We start from the raw sequence: 18,462 nt of genomic DNA on the forward strand, positions 1-18,462 counted from the left end.
TTCAAAGTTTGATTGATTTTCACTATCTGGGCATGATTATGTTAAAAAATTGTTTTTTTGTTTTTTGTTAATTTAATTAGTTTAAAATATGTAAATCAAATTATTTAATTAATTTTAATTATATTAGATTAATTAATTTAATTAATTTGTAAATATTAATTTTTAATTATTAATTAATTTCATATTTTAGATTTTTGAGATTGTTCGCTTGTTATAGTGATTTTTCCAGAGAAATCTTATTCATGTTGACTTGAAGATCGACGTTTAGAACCTACAATTAAGATTCATCATCAGGTTAAAGTGTGTGAGGAAAAATGATCTACCTATATATTACTAAAAAAATGGTAATATAGTAATAAAAAAGACCGACAACGAAAATAAACATATAGGAGTAACTTGAGAAAATGGCCGACAAAGAGAATGTTCATAATAGAAGTTGTAATTATTAAAAATGAAATGAATACAATTATTAGTTGAGATTCATAAATGTGTAAGTAATATGATTAATAATATGATATAACATTATATAATGTATTTATTTTATAAATTTCAAGAACCATTACTGCATTTGCATTTATTTTTATTTTTATTTTTATTTTTATTTTTAATATTTTAAATTTAATAAAAAATTATATTTTTAAATGAGAGATTAAGATTAATGATCTTAAGAATAATATTTAAAAATAGTAATTAAACAAGAAAGTAAGTTAGAAAATGAACCATTACTAACATAATCTAACTGATCTACAAAACCACCACAACCAAAAAATATTTTATATATATATATGATTATCATGTATAAAAATTATATATTAAAATATTATTATATATAGTTTTAAATAAAATATTAAAAAATAAAATAAAATAAAAATATATCATTTGTGATGTCATCCAACTGGGGCATCCTAAAGGTTCGACTCTTGAAACATTCTATGCCTTGGAGCTCCATCCCTCGGATTTGACATCAAAGAGGAGCTGAAGCCATGAGTGGGAGTACGGTATATGATGAGGAGGGGACCCACTCTCCACTTGGGCTCCCCTCCTCCAATAAGTTTCATTCCCATTACTTATGCCTCCGGTAGTTTGAGTAATGTCTCCCTTTTGTTTGTATCTTATGATATTAACGTTTTTTTAATTAATTGATTCAATTCTTTGTTTTATTTTATATTATTTAATTTAATTTATTTAAATATTTTTCATAAATTCATTTATTTTATTATTATGTTATTTTAGTTATTACGCCGTAAGGCGTTCCCTCTGAAATCAATTTTGCTCTCTGTTTATTTGTCACTACTTTGCACCATTAGATGATATGTTAGACGATTGAGCCATCGTCAGTCGTTGGATCATGTTGAGATAGCTGCAACTCCTTAACTGCCTGAGCAGCGCATCCGCTTCGTCTCCTTGGGTACTGTATCGACGGCGGGGAGAAGATGTCGCCCGCGGAGTTGAGTTTCATTACATTTGTATGCGGGCACATTAATACAGAGATCCTTATGGAACCATGGGACAGTATGTACTTTGCAGTGTCATTCAAATGAATCTTACTCATGTTTCAGAGTTTTCAACTTTCAAAGTTGGATAACCAGAAAATGAACTGTAACTTTTTAAGTTAGATTACTTTTATTATAAACAGATATATGTATTTTCACCCCATCCCATAAATCCAAACTTTCAGCCCACCTCCTTAAGAGTTTTTTTACTCTTGTTCATGGCTGGGGTAGCCTGGGGATTGGACATTTTATGATCTAAATGCTGACCGAAGAGGCCATCTACAAAATTCTGTTTTCTTTTTGTATCTGCCTCGTCTGTTACTTTTATAGGACTGTCTCCGTTAAGACTCTATTGGATATGGAGGGCTATAATTGAGATTGGGTCTATTTTTCTGAGCAGCTTTATTTCCCACTCTGTTTCGTCAACAAATCTGTGCTCCCAACTTCTTATCTGATATGACTAACATGGTCGGTCTACAAGTTTTGAATTTGGATCTTGGACTGCACATATGTGCATCCTCTGCATCCTCTGTGTTTCGTTCAACTGTTTAGGCTGAGTCTACATCTGTTTGAATGGGCGGCGGCCGGGCTGAAGCCGCTAGAATGGAAACAGAGGCTTAGCATTGCCCTCGATGTCGCCCGCGGAGTTAAGTTTCATTACATTTGTATGCGGGCACATTAATACAGAGATCCTTATGGAACCATGGGACAGTCTGTACTTTGCAGTGTCATTCAAATGAATCTTACTCATGTTTCAGAGTTTTCAACTTTCAAAGTTGGATAACCAGAAAATGAACTGTAACTTTTTAAGTTAGATTACTTTTATTATAAACAGATATATGTATTTTCACCCCATCCCATAAATCCAAACTTTCAGCCCACCTCATTAAGAGTTTTTTTACTCTTGTTCATGGCTGGGGTAGCCTGGGGATTGGACATTTTATGATCTAAATGCTGACCGAAGAGGCCATCTACAAAATTCTGTTTTCTTTTTGTATCTGCCTCGTCTGTTACTTTTATAGGACTGTCTCCGTTAAGACTCTATTGGATATGGAGGGCTACAATTGAGATTGGGTCTATTTTTCTGAGCAGCTTTATTTCCCGCTCTGTTTCGTCAACAAATCTGTGCTCCCAACTTCTTATCTGATATGACTAACATGGTCGGTCTACAAGTTTTGAATTTGGATCTTGGACTGCACATATGTGCATCCTCTGCATCCTCTGTGTTTCGTTCAACTGTTTAGGCTGAGTCTACATCTGTTTGAATGGGCGGCGGCCGGGCTGAAGCCGCTAGAATGGAAACAGAGGCTTAGCATTGCCCTCGATGTCGCCCCCGGAGTTAAGTTTCATTACATTTGTATGCGGGCACATTAATACAGAGATCCTTATGGAACCATGGGACAGTCTGTACTTTGCAGTGTCATTCAAATGAATCTTACTCATGTTTCAGAGTTTTCAACTTTCAAAGTTGGATAACCAGAAAATGAACTGTCACTTTTTAAGTTAGATTACTTTTATTATAAACAGATATATGTATTTTCACCCCATCCCATAAATCCAAACTTTCAGCCCACCTCCTTAAGAGTTTTTTTACTCTTGTTCATGGCTGGGGTAGCCTGGGGATTGGACATTTTATGATCTAAATGCTGACCGAAGAGGCCATCTACAAAATTCTGTTTTCTTTTTGTATCTGCCTCGTCTGTTACTTTTATAGGACTGTCTCCGTTAAGACTCTATTGGATATGGAGGGCTATAATTGAGATTGGGTCTATTTTTCTGAGCAGCTTTATTTCTCACTCTGTTTCGTCAACAAATCTGTGCTCCCAACTTCTTATCTGATATGACTAACATGGTCGGTCTACAAGTTTTGAATTTGGATCTTGGACTGCACATATGTGCATCCTCTGCATCCTCTGTGTTTCGTTCAACTGTTTAGGCTGAGATGGAGAACAAACACAGAGATTGAGCTGATATTTTTCTTGCTCAGGCTACTTAGAACGTAGAATCTATGAACTCTGATTATGTGTGTGATGATTTATGTTTTCTCTGGAACATTGTATTTTCATTATAATCCATAAAAAAACGTTTTATTTTTCTATTCAAAAAATGTTGGGATATACACATTATTGAATCAACTTTAAAATATTCAAAAGCAAACAATCAGTAACTTAAATGTTATATATGTTGAGATATATACAACTCTGAACTATTCAAAAGCAAACTATCCGTACATTAAATGTTATATAAGTTGTCCGTATATTAAATGTTATATAAGTTGGGATATATGCATCATTAAATCAATCATTGAATCAACCCTGGAATAGGGTGTATACACCATATGATTGGTCCAATCGGATATATATCCCAGCTTATACAGCATTTTATCCAATCCACTGATATTGCAAGGTACATATGCATATTGTTTGCGGAATTCAACAGATTATACGTAACCTGTTTCATTACCGGTTGTGTACTGGTTCATTTCACTCAGCTAGTATGTTTCTTTAACTAGGTTCCAGATATTACTTGGCGCCATCGTTTACTGCAGTCTCCCTGTGTTAGTCTTCAGCGCAAGCTTCTTCTACGGTCTACCTGATTACTATCTTAGCTTGGTGAAATGTTGAATCCTTGTGCAGTTCAGTGGGTCGCAATCCCACTCACGACCAGATCATTTTATGCTGATTTAGACGATCAAGAACAGAGAACAGATGAGGAAAAGTTGAGAATATAATGATTGAAAATGGGAAGAAAAGGGATGAATAATCCTATCAATAACAAAACACCTGTGGCAAATTCTCCTCTTTAACTATCTCATAAATGCATAGCAGTGACCAGATGCCCTCTGCAAGGCCATACCTGTGGAAAATTCTCATCCTAGACTATCTCATAAATACGTAGCAGTGATCAAATGCCCTCTGCGTGGCCATCTAATGATGAATGGAAATGTTAAAAATCACATCTGAGATAATCAATAAGGGAGAAGGAGATGGCTTTTGCATCTGTTAAAGCTATTACAACATAGACTTATGATTTTCCCACAGAGCCCACAAGCCAAGAGATAGATGCAAACATAGTTTGCCAATGTAAACGTTTGGGTTCAGACTACAAAAAAAAAAATCACATATTTGTAAAATTTAGGGTCTAAACATACCAATATTAATTGCATGAATTAAATCAAATCACAACTATGGAATCCCACCAAGGTACCTACTGCCACATTTAGGGCCAGAAATAAAAATCAGACAAAGTAAGGACCTTAATGACAGTATGTCATGTGAGGAAAAGAATCAAAGCCTTTAGGTGATTTGTGAATTCCTCAAGCTTTTTTATATATCATTATTCTGGGTCTTGTTATTTACCTTCACACAGAGACCATATGCCGAAAGACACAGGCAAACATAATTTTGCCAATATCAAATTCTGGGTCCAAACACATTTGATCAAATCACAATTATGTGAATATGGGTCAAACATAAAGATATTAATTGTACATGATCCAGTCAACTCATGACAGGAAACCTTCACACAGAGACCACATGCCAAAAGACACAGGAAAACATAATTTTGCCAATATCAAATTTTGGGTTCAAACACATATGATCAGATAAAATCACAATTATGTGAATATGGGTCAAACATAAAGATATTAATTGTACATGATCCAATCAACTCATGACAGGAACAACTGAAGTTCTGTAACCTAGCTTTTCTCATTACATTACAGCACCTTAGGTAACCCACTGCCAAATTTAATACCTTGAACAGCAATAACAATTAGCCAATCTCAGAACCTTAATTGCACTGTGTCACATGAGGAATGGAATCAGAGCCTTTCGGTGACTAGGGAAGTCCTCAAACAGAAACTTTTTCATATACCATGACTTGGTTGATATGCTTCTACCCACCAGAATGAAGAACATCATGGCAACTACACAGAAAGCAAACGGAGTCTGGCAGATGAAAGCTACGCCCAGGAATTCAATAAGCTCGAAAAAATAATGGGGGCAAACCACACACCCAAATAGGCCTCCTTGGGGAATACAGTACAGTTTCACTCCATCTTTGCGAAGCTTCGACAGCAAATAATGGTGATAGAAGTTCCCACTGATACCCACAATGAACAGAACTATTCCCAAGGGTATCAAATTCACAGATGGACGACCCAGGTACTCCACAGAGAGTTGAATATCATAAAGCAGATTGCCAACTATAAAAAGGTAGCCCAAAGGTAGGAACACAAATGTATCGATGGTCATACCTCCACAATAGCGATGAACAAACAGGACCTGTTATGCTGATGTATATATTAGAATCTGCTTGAAACAGAGTTATCTAGATACAGACAATTCTATTCAATAACACATACCTCCATAACTCGCTTCAGGAAATGAATGGCCAGAGCAGTAGCCAGGATGAGGAAACGGGGCTCTGCTTCTTTGTGCAGATTCAAACTTGTTGAAAGCTGCAAGAGACCCAATTTGTGAAGAAAAGTGCTTGCATTGGGCCAGTCTAATTTGCTGAAGAGAACTAGTGTGCAAGTCCAGAAGGCAGGCGGATAGGCAACAAACATTGCCAGCTTGCTGGGTATTTGGCTAGATGAAGAACCTGGTTTGGAACTGGCAAATTTAGAGAATTTGAGATTAATGCCTTTGAATTCCATCAATCCTAACATAATTCCTTGCAGAAGGAGGACCACGGCCACTACTTGGATGTACAGAGAGGAAGGATTCTCAAAGAGAAACGGTGGATTCCGTGCCATTTAGTAGCCGATCAAGCTGTTATTTGTTAGTTGCAGAAAGATTTTAGTGCTGCCTCGCTGAAATGCCGGAGCAGAGCGGAGTAGGAATATCACACGGGGAGTTTTGTATTGTGTTTTTTTGGCTTGGCCTTACGGATTTTTTAGTTTTTGGAGACTCCACATCTGTTATTGACTGGACAAATGACAAAGGCTCCTTCAATTCTCCAAATCTTGATGCTTGGAAATGCAGAATTCAGTGTTTGATCAAAGAGTTTCACTCTATTACTATTTCACATATCTACCGGATCCAAGATCCAAAATGGAGATGCAGATTGTCTATCCAAGGAAGGTTCAGCGCAGAGACCGCAAGAATTTTTTTCCAGTTTTTTTACTCTGGCTCACTACAGGGGATTAGACATTTTATGATCTAAACGCTGACTGAAGACGCCATCTATAAAACTCTGTTTTCTTTTTGTATCTGCCTCCTCTGTTACTTTTATAGGTCTCTCTCTGTTAAGACTGTATTGGATATGGAGGTCTATCATTGGGATCGAGTCTATTTCTCTCAGCAGCCTCCATCTCCCACTCTGTTTCGTTGACAAATGTGTGCCCCAACTTCTTATCTGATATGATGGATATTATTGACATGTTTGGATTACAAGATTTGAATTTGGATCTTTCACTGCACATATGTGCATCCCCTGCATCCTCTGTATTTCACTCGTCTGTTTAGGCTGAGACGGAGAACAAACATAGAGATAGAGCCGATATTTCTCTTGCTCAGGCTACTTAAAACCTAGAATTTATGAACTCTGGTTATGTATGTGCTGATTTATGTTTTCTCAAGAACATTGTCCTTTCATTATAATCGAAGTAATTTCCCGTTACCATTACAACCAGATTTTTTTTTACATTATAATCAAAGTAATTTCCAGTTACTATTACAACTCGATGGGTTAGTTGCCTTTAGAAGCATTATGGCTTTTTTTGAGCCTTCTTTTATTACATATAGGTACATATGCCTGTCAGAGCACTGACAGCCAGCCATCACATCGAAGCTTGATCGCGAACACCAGGGTCGCCTTCACATGGAGCTTCACATCGAAGCTTGATCGCCAACACCAGGGTCGCTTTCACATGGAGCTTCACATCGAAGCTTGATCGCCAACACCAGGGTCGCCTGAATCAACATAGACTGCAGCATATGCGCAGTTCCACAAGAATCGAAACCGACCAAAAAGCATGCAAACCAACCCGCCTGGACCGTCACATCATACACTTGCATGATATTACAACCAGATTACCTTTTAGTATTGGAAATCTGAGCGCTAGTCTTCCTATACTAATCAACCTAATCTCTCGTGCACTCTCCTGAACTTCCAATTTTCGATTTTTTTTATTGGTAGTACAGCGAAATTTGGTAACTTTCGATTCATCTAATTTTAGATCTATTCCATAGATTTACTAACAATTTTAGACCAGAGATCAAATTTCTCTATTCTTATAAATTTAAATTTTATCTTAAAATATAATAAATAAAATAATAATATTTAATAAAAAATAAAAACATATTCTTAGATTTTATTTTTTTCCTTCAAAACATATATCAATCCATGTTAATACCGAGAAAATCACACATCGTGCTTATATTGAACTATAATACAGCTCTCGGAGCAATAAAATTTCGAGGATAGATATTTCAGTGGATATGGGCGATTACTATTTTAGCATGGGATATGGTTAATATATGGCTTCCTTAATTTGATGGTTTATTCCTTTTAGTCCCTTAACAAAATTTGAGTTTAACATAAAATAGTAATTTAATCTTTAAGTCATCCATTTATTACGCCGTAAGGCGTTCCCCTCTGAAATCAACTTTGCTCTCTGCTTATGTGTCATTACTTTGCACCATTAGATGATATGTTAGACGATTGAGCCATCTTGAGTCGTTGGATCATGTTGAGATAGCTGCAACTCCTTAACTGTCTGAGCAGCGCATCTGCTTCGTCTCCTTGGGTACTGTATCGATGGCGAGGAGAAGATGCTGGTGTACGAGTATATGCCCCAGGGGCCGTTGAGTTTGCATCTGTTTGAATGGGCGGCGGCCGGGCTGAGGCCGCTAGAATGGAAACAGAGGCTTAGCATTGCCCTCGATGTCGCCCGCGGAGTTGAGTACCTGCACAGCCTTGCACGGACGAGCTTCATTCACAGAGATCTGAAGCCCTCTAATATCCCTCTGGGCGACGACATGAGGGCCAAGGTCTCGGATTTCGAGTTGGTCAAGCTGGCCCCTGATGGAAACTTTTCTGTTGAAACCAGGCTGGCCGACACTTTTGGTTATCTGGCCCCTGAATACGCAGGTATGCATGGAATCACTCCATTTCATTCCATTGCCCTCGATGTCGCCCGCAGAGTTGAGTACCTGCACAGCCTTGCACAGACGAGCTTCATTCACAGAGATCTGAAGCCCTCTAATATCCTTCTGGGCGACGACATGAGGGCCAAGGTCTCGGATTTCGAGTTGGTCAAGCTGGCCCCTGATGGAAAGTTTTCTGTTGAAACCAGGCTGGCCGGCACTTTTGGTTATCTGGCCCCTGAATACGCAGGTACACATGGAATCACTCCATTTCATTCCATTGCCCTCGATTTCGCCCGCGGAGTTGAGTACCTGCACAGCCTTGCACAGACGAACTTCATTCACAGAGATCTGAAGCCCTCTAATATTCTTCTGGGCGACGACATGAGGGCCAAGGTCTCGGATTTCGAGTTGGTCAAGCTGGCCCCTGAGCCAACGTGCTTTCAAGGGTTGCAGTTTAATGCACATGCTACATAGGAGATAGGTGTTGCCACAGTGTTCAGCCATGGGATGTTCAGCTCACAACTTACTTTCTCTGCCAACGGGCCATGGTGCCTTGTAATGGTACATTGATGCTTGAAGGCCTCATTCAATCAAATCTGCAGGGAAATATGGAAGGAGGAGTGGCAGCAATCTGACTATCTGAGTTCGAGTCCTAAAATTGAAAAAATCTCGATTGTTTTAGGAATTCTCCAACATTTGTACCTCACTCTGCTACAGTGGGATCATATTAGAATATGTGAAAACAAATATCTAAACATTTTAATTCCTTTGAATAGTGAGAGTATCTAGCTTACCAATCTTCTTTGGCCCTGTTATGGCATAAAAAATATAAAATCTATTTTGGTTCATGGACCATCTTCAGCTTTTGATTGTGACCTATGTCATGTTATAGGGTATGTTTCCAAAATGGCATGTCCCTTTGTTGAAATTCCATTCCATATTAGTATTCTTCTGTCTTATCTTTAGCTTTAATCTTGTGACATCTAATTTATTGCTTTTTGACAGTCATGGTTACTCTTCAGTTTTCTTTGAACCCAAGAAAGAACAGAGTAAAGTTTCTTATTCCTTTGAATAGTGATAGTAACTTTCTAGGAACTTTCTCAATAGTCACTGTAAGGAAGGAGGAATATAATTGCTTTTCATGCAAGTTCCTGGGTTGATGTGATAGCCTCCTTGCACAAAATTCCTTTGTGCAGTCCCATCATTGCTTTGAGTGGTCTCAAACATTTCCAAAAACCATTTTATACAATTGGTTTATAACGGCTTTGCCTTTACAAAAATCTAGCAAACCTTCTTAGGCCTTTCGTCCCTCCACCATAGTCTGATCTTGAGGTTCAGGTCTCTTTTAGGGCTTGACCCTTTTCGGACTGCAAGTTGGCCTTTTCAATTTTGTTTTAAGCCCATCCACCTGGCTAAGCATTAAACTTCCTTTGTACAGTGCCATCATTGCTCTGAGTGGTCTCAAACATTTCCAAAAACCATTTTATGCAAAAACTGTTTTATGACCCGGGTGCGGGTGTTTTCAAAGAGCATTAATGGGCTCACTTAGAAACGCCAGCGCAAGGACCAGCCAGGTGATGAATTGGGCCCGGATCCAGGCTCACTGCAGTCGAAATCTGACCAGCATGCAGATGGAAATAAATGGCCCATCAGGCCGAGATATGGATACAGTAGATATCAGAATGGCGCCTCCTGTTCCCATTGTTCGTCCCCCGATTCGTAGCTATTGTCCGCTGTAGGCAAAGCTCGCAGGTAGCAGAACAGCTACATGAAAACGTTGTTGGCACCTTAGTTGCATCGATTTTGGAAATGGCCACCATTTCTCCCACTCCATGCTTTGCCCTGTAAATCCTGCTCAGAGGCCCTGTTTCTGTAATCAATCCCCCTCCCCAACTGAATATCCCGTTGATCTGCTCTCAGTCCTCACCAGGATGGTAAGGCATCGAATGAGGAGTCGATTTGGAGGTTCTCGGGGAGGCAGAGCGAGACCTCATACTGCGCAGAGCTCGGCTCCCCCTTCCCCTCCTCAGGACCAGGAAGATGAGCCTCAACCCAGACCTCAGCTCAGACACTATTCCTACGCGCGCAGTAGGCGGGGGCGTGGGATGGAGTCAAGGGATCCGCTCAGAGATTTTGGGCTCCATTTTGTTATTTCCCAGCAGAGTCCTAGCTATGCCTCTCACACTACCCATTTCAGGCTCCATATCCATCTAAATAAACCTACTATCACTGCTAAGGTGACCGTTGTCTTCACTGAAGAAGAAATGTTGGACAGTGATCAAGTGACAAGCTCTAAGGAGCATTCTCAGGGGATGAGAGCCCAGGATATGAGAGGAGTCAGGAGAAAAATTCAAAGGATGATAGCCAGGGAATCAGGCATAGCAGAATGCATGGTGACAATGAGCATGTAGACGACTTTCAACGGGCGGGTGGCTGCTCTGCAGTCATGGCTTTAATGGTGGGGTGTGTTGGCAGATCAAGAGGCACCCAACAGATGGAGGGGCCTACAGGCGATGTTGAGAAGAGCGATGTGGAGAAAAAGGAAGACGATTTGGAACAATATGTGTGTCCCGTGGTCGAGGAAACTCCGGAGGAGTAGAAAAAAAATTGATGTCCTCTGCCAAATGCAGCCACCCATGAACCAAATCGGCCTCAGGCAGATCACGGTTTGGTCCAGTCGCTTGATATTTTTGCGTATGTTTAGCAGTTCAGTAGTTTTGTTGGTTTGCTGTCATGTCCAGTGTTGCTGAGTTGCACCTTTTTTCTGTGTCACAAGGTCGTATTATGGTGTCTGTTGATGTCAGTTCAGGGTTATATGGTAACTGTTTTGCAATTTCATGCTGGTTTCCCCAATCTGGGGCAGTATCAACTGTTTCGATGAAAGCTAGAAACAGAGTTTGAGGCGGGGCCTCGGTGTAATTATATTTTTGCCTTTTTTAATTGAATTAGTCTTACTTAGAAAAAAAAATTGTTTTATGCATCCTATTTACTTTTCCAGCTATTGTATGATTGTTGCTATGGTCCGAAATTAATTTCTACATTAATTAAATTCAATAATTGATTTGTTTGGTTGAGATCATAAGGGAAAGAATCACTTAGGGCTAGAATTTTATACAATTGGAACAATGCACAATGGGTTCATTATTGAACAATTAGAAGCTAAAATGCGAGAAATTTCACAATGGATTCATGATTGAAACCATTAACTTAAAACAAACATGTTATTTTTTAATCACCTTGTCAATTTCGAATAGTCACAACTATGGAGCAATTTTAAGGTAACCTTTCATGAGGTGAATGCTCAATTTGAAAGAAGTTTCAACTTAGAATAGGGTTGGTTATGCCGATATTAGTCAACAGTGTCAATTTTATAAATTGAGAAAGAGCCAAAGCGGACATGCTATTGCCAAATCTCCTTGCTCATGTAGAAAGGGAGTGGCATTACACTTGACAACTCCTTAGTTACCTCAAATATCATTTCTCAACTTTTACCTACATTGTATTTTTAATTAGTAGCATGTCGGATAACCTTTGAAGGAAAAAATCAATTATAATTGAATTGTGGAATGGTAATATTCAAACCTTCAAGTGAGCAGCTGCTTTCTTTTTGTCGATGAAGACACCTGTGGGTTCAACCACATACTCATTTGTTGACACAAATATAAGTTCCAGGCCTGTACAACATACTAAGTACCAGGCGGGTAAGCTGTTCAGAGCTTTTAGATGTTCCAGAATGGTGCCAAAGGTGAAGTTATTTGGCTTAAAAAAACTCTCCTCATTTCACCAAAAACATTTAGGGCCTCATGGCATTACCCAACGCAGGCCTTGACAATGGTGCCAAAGCTGAAGTTGTTTGGCTTAGAAACACTCTCCTCATTTGACCAAAAACATTTAGGGCCTCATGGCATTACCCATTCTTTGCATATCATCAAATTACAGAACCTGAAACAATTGCACAACATCTCTCCACCATTATGTACAACATCGTTTTCTCTGGAAACAACAATACTCATGCAAAACCCAAATTCCACAATACGAATTTTCCCAATACAAAACCCACAACATAGCTCTGGTGTTGCTACTACCCAATGCCCTAAAAAATGTATACATTATTTGGCATTAACTGCATTTTGCAATTTAGTATTTAAACATTAGCCGATGATGATAGTAATTGTTGCTAAGCTTGAATAAATCTCTGTTTATAGTTATGACAAACTTTATCGGTCAGTTGGTTTAACCTTGTATGTCTAGCTAAGCCAACTTCAACTCAGTTTGGTGATTCTACAACTAGACCTTAGTCGATATCAACTCCACTACACATTTTTACATCAACTCAACCAAAGCTAACATGAACTTGGCTCATTCAGTGGACTCAATCAACAAAGACTTTAAGTAACGGGAAACTCAATCATCATGGCTTATCTAATTGTTTCTAACATGTGTAGGTTTCTGAAATTGTTAATTTACAGTTTTAACTATGTTTCAAAAAGAATAATCATATAGAAGTTGTTGTAATAAATATCTTTTTTATTATGTTTACGAGCTTAGATAACCACTCATTTAGAAACAAATTGAACATGCTTCTTGCCCTTTCTCCACACCCATTTACTCTAACAATGGACATAGAGCATGTATATTTATACCTGTGCGTTGGAAATACCATTTTATACTTTAATGTTTATTATTTTTGTTTTATTATTATTACTTGAATTTCTTCTTAACAAGTGGTTGTGTTTCTTTTCCTTTTAGTGAAAGTATGGGCTCCAATGTTGGCTCTCTTATTATGGAGTATAATTCATCTTTGAGAATTTTTCAATTATTAAATTAGGTTAGTCAATTGCTTAAACTATTAAATTTATTTCAAAAAGTTTTTGTTACTTTATAGGTTACACACTGGCTTGAAATATTAAACTTATTTCAAAATGTTTTTGTTACTTTATAGATAAGGCGTAGATTTCTTGGCTCTGTGATGAAAATAATGAAGGGAAAGTACATGTTAATCTGTTACTTGTGCTCTTTGATGGAAGTTTTGTAATGCATGACTAAAAAATACATGGTGAGAAAAAAATGCATATTATGCTAATTGAGGAATTTTTTTCGCTTGTCAAACTTACAGTATTCAATTTAACACACTAACACTTTACAACAATGAACTAACAATATTCATGATGAAAATAGCAACATGGAAGATTTATCTGCATAATTAAAAAGACAATATGGGAGATTCCAATCACGTTCCAAGGCATTTTTTAAAATGTGAATGTGACAAAAGGTTGTTGTGGAAGGTGCTGTCTGTATATGGGAAATTTCTTGATCATTGTATATAATCCTAATGTTGATAGATATGTCTACTAACTGGTTTCAGTTAATGGGGCATTGATTTGAGCGTTCAATATATTTTTATTCTTTATCAAAGTATTCTTTTGTTGTATTTGTGTTCTTCAATTTATGCTTTACGGCGTTTCTTTTGCAACATCTGGTGCAAATGCTAGTTTTAATATTTTGAATTTATTTAAAATTTTGAATTTTTATATAAAATCAAAAATTTAATAAAGTGTATAAAATTTTATTAAAATGTTTAATATTGTCTATTTTATAATACTTTAGCAATTTTGATACCTTGGTTTGGAGAGCTTTATCTTGAGTTTTACTCAGCCAAATGAGACCCAAGACAACTCGTTGAAAATATAAAATCATGGAGAATAATCTAGAGCATTAAATCAATCAAATCTGGTCATTTACTATGTCTAAAATTTAGTAGAACTTGGAGCTCCGATTTTGTACCAAAAATCAATTTCTAAATTTGTTTTGGAAGAATTTGATTCGCTGAGGATTTTGGATTTTGCAAATTCATTAGTCTGTCCGCTTGAGCCAAAGAAATCATTACATAAATAAATGGGAAGCACACATTTATGTTTATTTGACTTATTTAATTAGATTTTAATTTGGGAATTTATTTTCTCAATTTGGTATTTTGCATTTTCATGTGCATTTTAATTGACTTTCAATTTCACTTTTGATTGTTTTTACAAGGAGTTGATTGGATGAAGGAGACAAAGAAGATTTGGAGCAATAGAATTAATCCAATGGAGAAGAAAAAAAGAGAATTTGCAGCTCCAAATTTGATGGATCAAACTATTTGCAACAACTTCATTTTTGTATTTATAAATTAGATTTTAGGAGATGAAGAAGGGGTTCCTCTTTTCTACAATATTGATACTTTGAGCACTTTTGTAAAGAGGATTGTAGTTGTAGGTGACGAGGAATACTCAGATATGAGTATCTTGGGGGCTTTTCTTTCAAGATCTAAGTCCTTTCATTGAGATATATTTTGTATTATTATAGTTCTTTCCACTGTTAGCAGAGCTGAAAGTATTGGATAATTATTGGAGATCCATTGAGAAATAGAGCATGGAAATCAGGTTTTATCAATTTGTATGCAAATACTTTTTTTTTGCAAATGAAAATTTTGTTCTTTTTAATGGAATATCTAGGCCAATTATATCATATTGGGCACTTTTGTTAAATGATAGAATGGTTGTTTATGAGATCAACTATCTTATCTCCTAACTGTATAGTTTTGTTGTTTAATTCCATTTTGCTCATGTGCTTTAATCAAATTTCTAAGTAATTATTTACTCATAAATTTGTCATATTAAATCGATCTAACTGTCATTGAGTTGTATGTAATATTTCTGCATTTTAATGTCTTATGTTTCATTGTTTTAAGTCTCCAAACAATACATGTGTTGCACATAAAATATTAGTATTATAATTATTTCAACAGTATGATATTCATCATTAAGGACATGTTAAATCTCCATCCTTTTAATCACTTTGCTCTTGATTTAGGCAAGATCTATATCTTGTCCTAATTGAGATAGGATAGAGTAGATTTCATTTTTGTTGTTTGCATTCTAGTGTAGATTTGAATTTAAATTAATTTAGCGCATTTCATAAAGTATCCTTATGCAGGAGCATCCTTAGGTGTGGCTTGGTTGAGCCCTTGTTTCAGCTTAAGGGTTTCTTTCTTGTAAGAACTTTGCAAGAGGGTAAATCTGATATCTCTTTTCTTGTTGATGATTTATTATATAGATGATAAGTCAACAAGAAGGGTGAGGGGATAACTGGACCTAATAGAAACAATCAGAACCGCCAAATCAAACAGATAAGAGCTTAGTTTGGGGCTATGTCCGGGTGATCTTCCCAAATGTTGATGAGGTCATTTTTGGTCTTCGACAATGTTGAAATGGATAGAGTGGAGATGAAAATGAAAATGAGGCCTATTATTAGTTGAACAATCATATAGCCAATGCTATGTTAGCTTATACATGATTTCACAATGGGTTGGAAACCTTGGTACGAGTGCACAAAGTGCCTTCTATAGGTGCACTTGGGGAGGTGAGACATAGAGATATTGTCAGACATGAGTTAAAGGAATTTTTGGACCACATCAGATCTGTGACTACCTAGAATGACTTAGAGGTGACTAAAGACATTATTCTACAATATATAGTTGAGCTAGTCAAGCGACATATGAAGTTAGTGATGTTTTGGAGCAACGTACAAGCAGGCTCGAAAACCATATTCCCAGACGCTTTGGAGGGAAATATGAGATACAACACAGAGCTACCAGAAAGAGTCAAGGGCATACAAATAGAGTATAGAGCTTGGTATTGATACATTACAACATAGCTTCATGTCATAGTTGTCGAATTACAATTTCCCCAAATATGAACATTAATATGTTTATTTTGTTTTTGTGGGTTTTAGTGACAATTTTGTGAAATGTAAATTTTGTAATTAAGAAATAAAAAATGTAAAAATATGCGTGGAAGCCCAAAAGTCACATGTGGAATGTGAAAATTCACAAGGAGGTCCAAAGGAAATATGGGAGCTCAAGAGTCATGAGGGAGCTCAAGAGTCACATGGGAAGTGAAAGGTCACCTCACTTGTTATATATAGACCCTTATGGCCCAAGAAAATGGACTTTTAGCCTTGACTCCTCTTGATAGCATAAGAGAGAGAGATCATTCTTTTGAGAAGCAAGTTGTGGCTTCATGCTCCACTATTGGAGCAAGTGAGATGGCATTATAATTATGTATTTTGGCATTTCCAATTAATCATTTGAAGCTCTTTTGAGCTAGAAAACCTTTTCATGTATGTATCAGAAGCATTGTAAGAATTTTCTTTTTAATGGTTATGATATATGTTTGTGTTTACATTTATTAAGGAGGATGAATTACTTTATTGTCTTTAGTACATATTCTAGTTGAAATTGCATGTCCTATTTTCTTTTCATGATCATGGTTATTTGAAAACTACTTTTCAAATGTATCAATGATTCTTTACATATATGTGTGGCTTTATTAGATTAATGCTATCATTGTTCTTCAAAATGCTTGATTTATTTACCCTATTCGTGGAATTGCCTTATATTCATTATAATTGTATGTCTCACAAAGCTAACATTTCTTGTTTGTCTCAAATGTAATAAAAATTGTCTCTTATATTGTGATTCCTTGCCAAGCCATATCTTTAATTTCACCATAATGACAACCGAGGCATCATCCTGGATGGGACTCCCACACCAAATGGTTCATAGTCTAATTGTAACTTTATATCGAGCAAGCACTTTCGTGCTGGCAGATTTCCAACATCATCAACGGTAGGAAACAAAACACAACTCTAAATGAAAATGTTTCTTTGATGCCTATGGGTTTAAGTTTTTATTGATCCATGATGAATGTCCCTAAATGGAAAATGGAAAAAATCATAGGCTTTCCCATTGATAAACTCTTTTATACCCCACAGGCTTTGTTCTATGTCGAGGCCTTCTTTTGATAGGTGGTCAGTTGTTTGATTCTTGTCCCAGTAAATATGAGAGCAAGTAAAATAAAGGAGTCAATAATCCACATGATTTCCTATAGGATAGGCATGCGAATAATGTTCCTAAAAAATTGTATTTTTTTAAATCCAATTAATAGTGAGCATGGAGTCTCCCAAAATCTGTATCCGAGTGCATCCTTTCCCGAGGGAAAACAGCAACAATTGTTTACAGGCCAGTATTTCCACCTAATTGTTGGTCCTGTGGCACAAACCCATTTTAACCTTATAACAATGAGCTTCAGAGAGAAAAAGGACAATTCCATCTCCACTCTATTGTCCCATATTGGTTGAGGCTACATTGAAATAAGCACACAACCTATTTTGATCTATACGTTTCGACCTAATCACTCTTGGTTGGGAAATGTATTTTTCCTATGGGAAGTGACTTAAAATATCAAGAAATTCAATTGCATTATACTAAGGTATCAAGGGTTTATCCTATAAAAAGGCCCTACTTATGACCAACCACACCCCCCAGCATATGATTAGGGTAAGTGCCTTGATAGCACGATTGTAGGGGTTTGAACACCATGAATTCCAGGAAACAATTCTATGCCATACCAAGAGCTTAAGTGACCCAGAGCGATCCTACATTCACTCCACCCCTAGTCATCAAAAGGGCATGGCAGAAAAAGAGTTATGAATTTTCATCATTGTTTTTACATAAGGAGAAACAACCCAACCAAATCAAAAATATTGTTTGTAGTACGTCCCAAGTGGTGACTTTCTTCACCATTAGACACCACATATGAAATTTTGATTTGGAAAGACATTTAGCTTTCTAGACTGCTTTCTACCATCATTTCTAGTTTACTACAACTATGTCAGCCAATAGGGAGATGTATCCAAGCTTTTGGGTGTAAGTTCCATAGGGGGAGATGCTCCTAATAAGTTTGTCACTATGTTTATTAATCTTATATGATCATCATATATGGATTTCAAGAAACCTTGCCATGTGTCTTGGAAATTCCCCTCTATACCCA

General features: G+C 36.9%; 1 protein-coding gene across 1 annotated transcript; it reads right to left on the reverse strand.

The window, feature by feature from the left end:
- Positions 1-5,299: 5,299 nt before the first annotated feature.
- LOC149168270 (uncharacterized) lies at positions 5,300-5,749 on the reverse strand. Its single transcript, XM_089424872.1, has one exon. It carries the CDS (start codon positions 5,747-5,749, stop codon positions 5,300-5,302), a length of 450 nt encoding a protein of 149 aa, XP_089280998.1.
- Between the last annotated feature and the right edge of the window lie 12,713 nt (positions 5,750-18,462).

The sequence above is a fragment of the Pinus tabuliformis genome, chromosome 4_2 (assembly GCF_031772625.1).
Source record: "Pinus tabuliformis cultivar Carrire ecotype Pingquan chromosome 4_2, CPIR1, whole genome shotgun sequence".
In the NCBI taxonomy this organism is placed as follows: Eukaryota; Viridiplantae; Streptophyta; class Pinopsida; order Pinales; family Pinaceae; genus Pinus; species Pinus tabuliformis.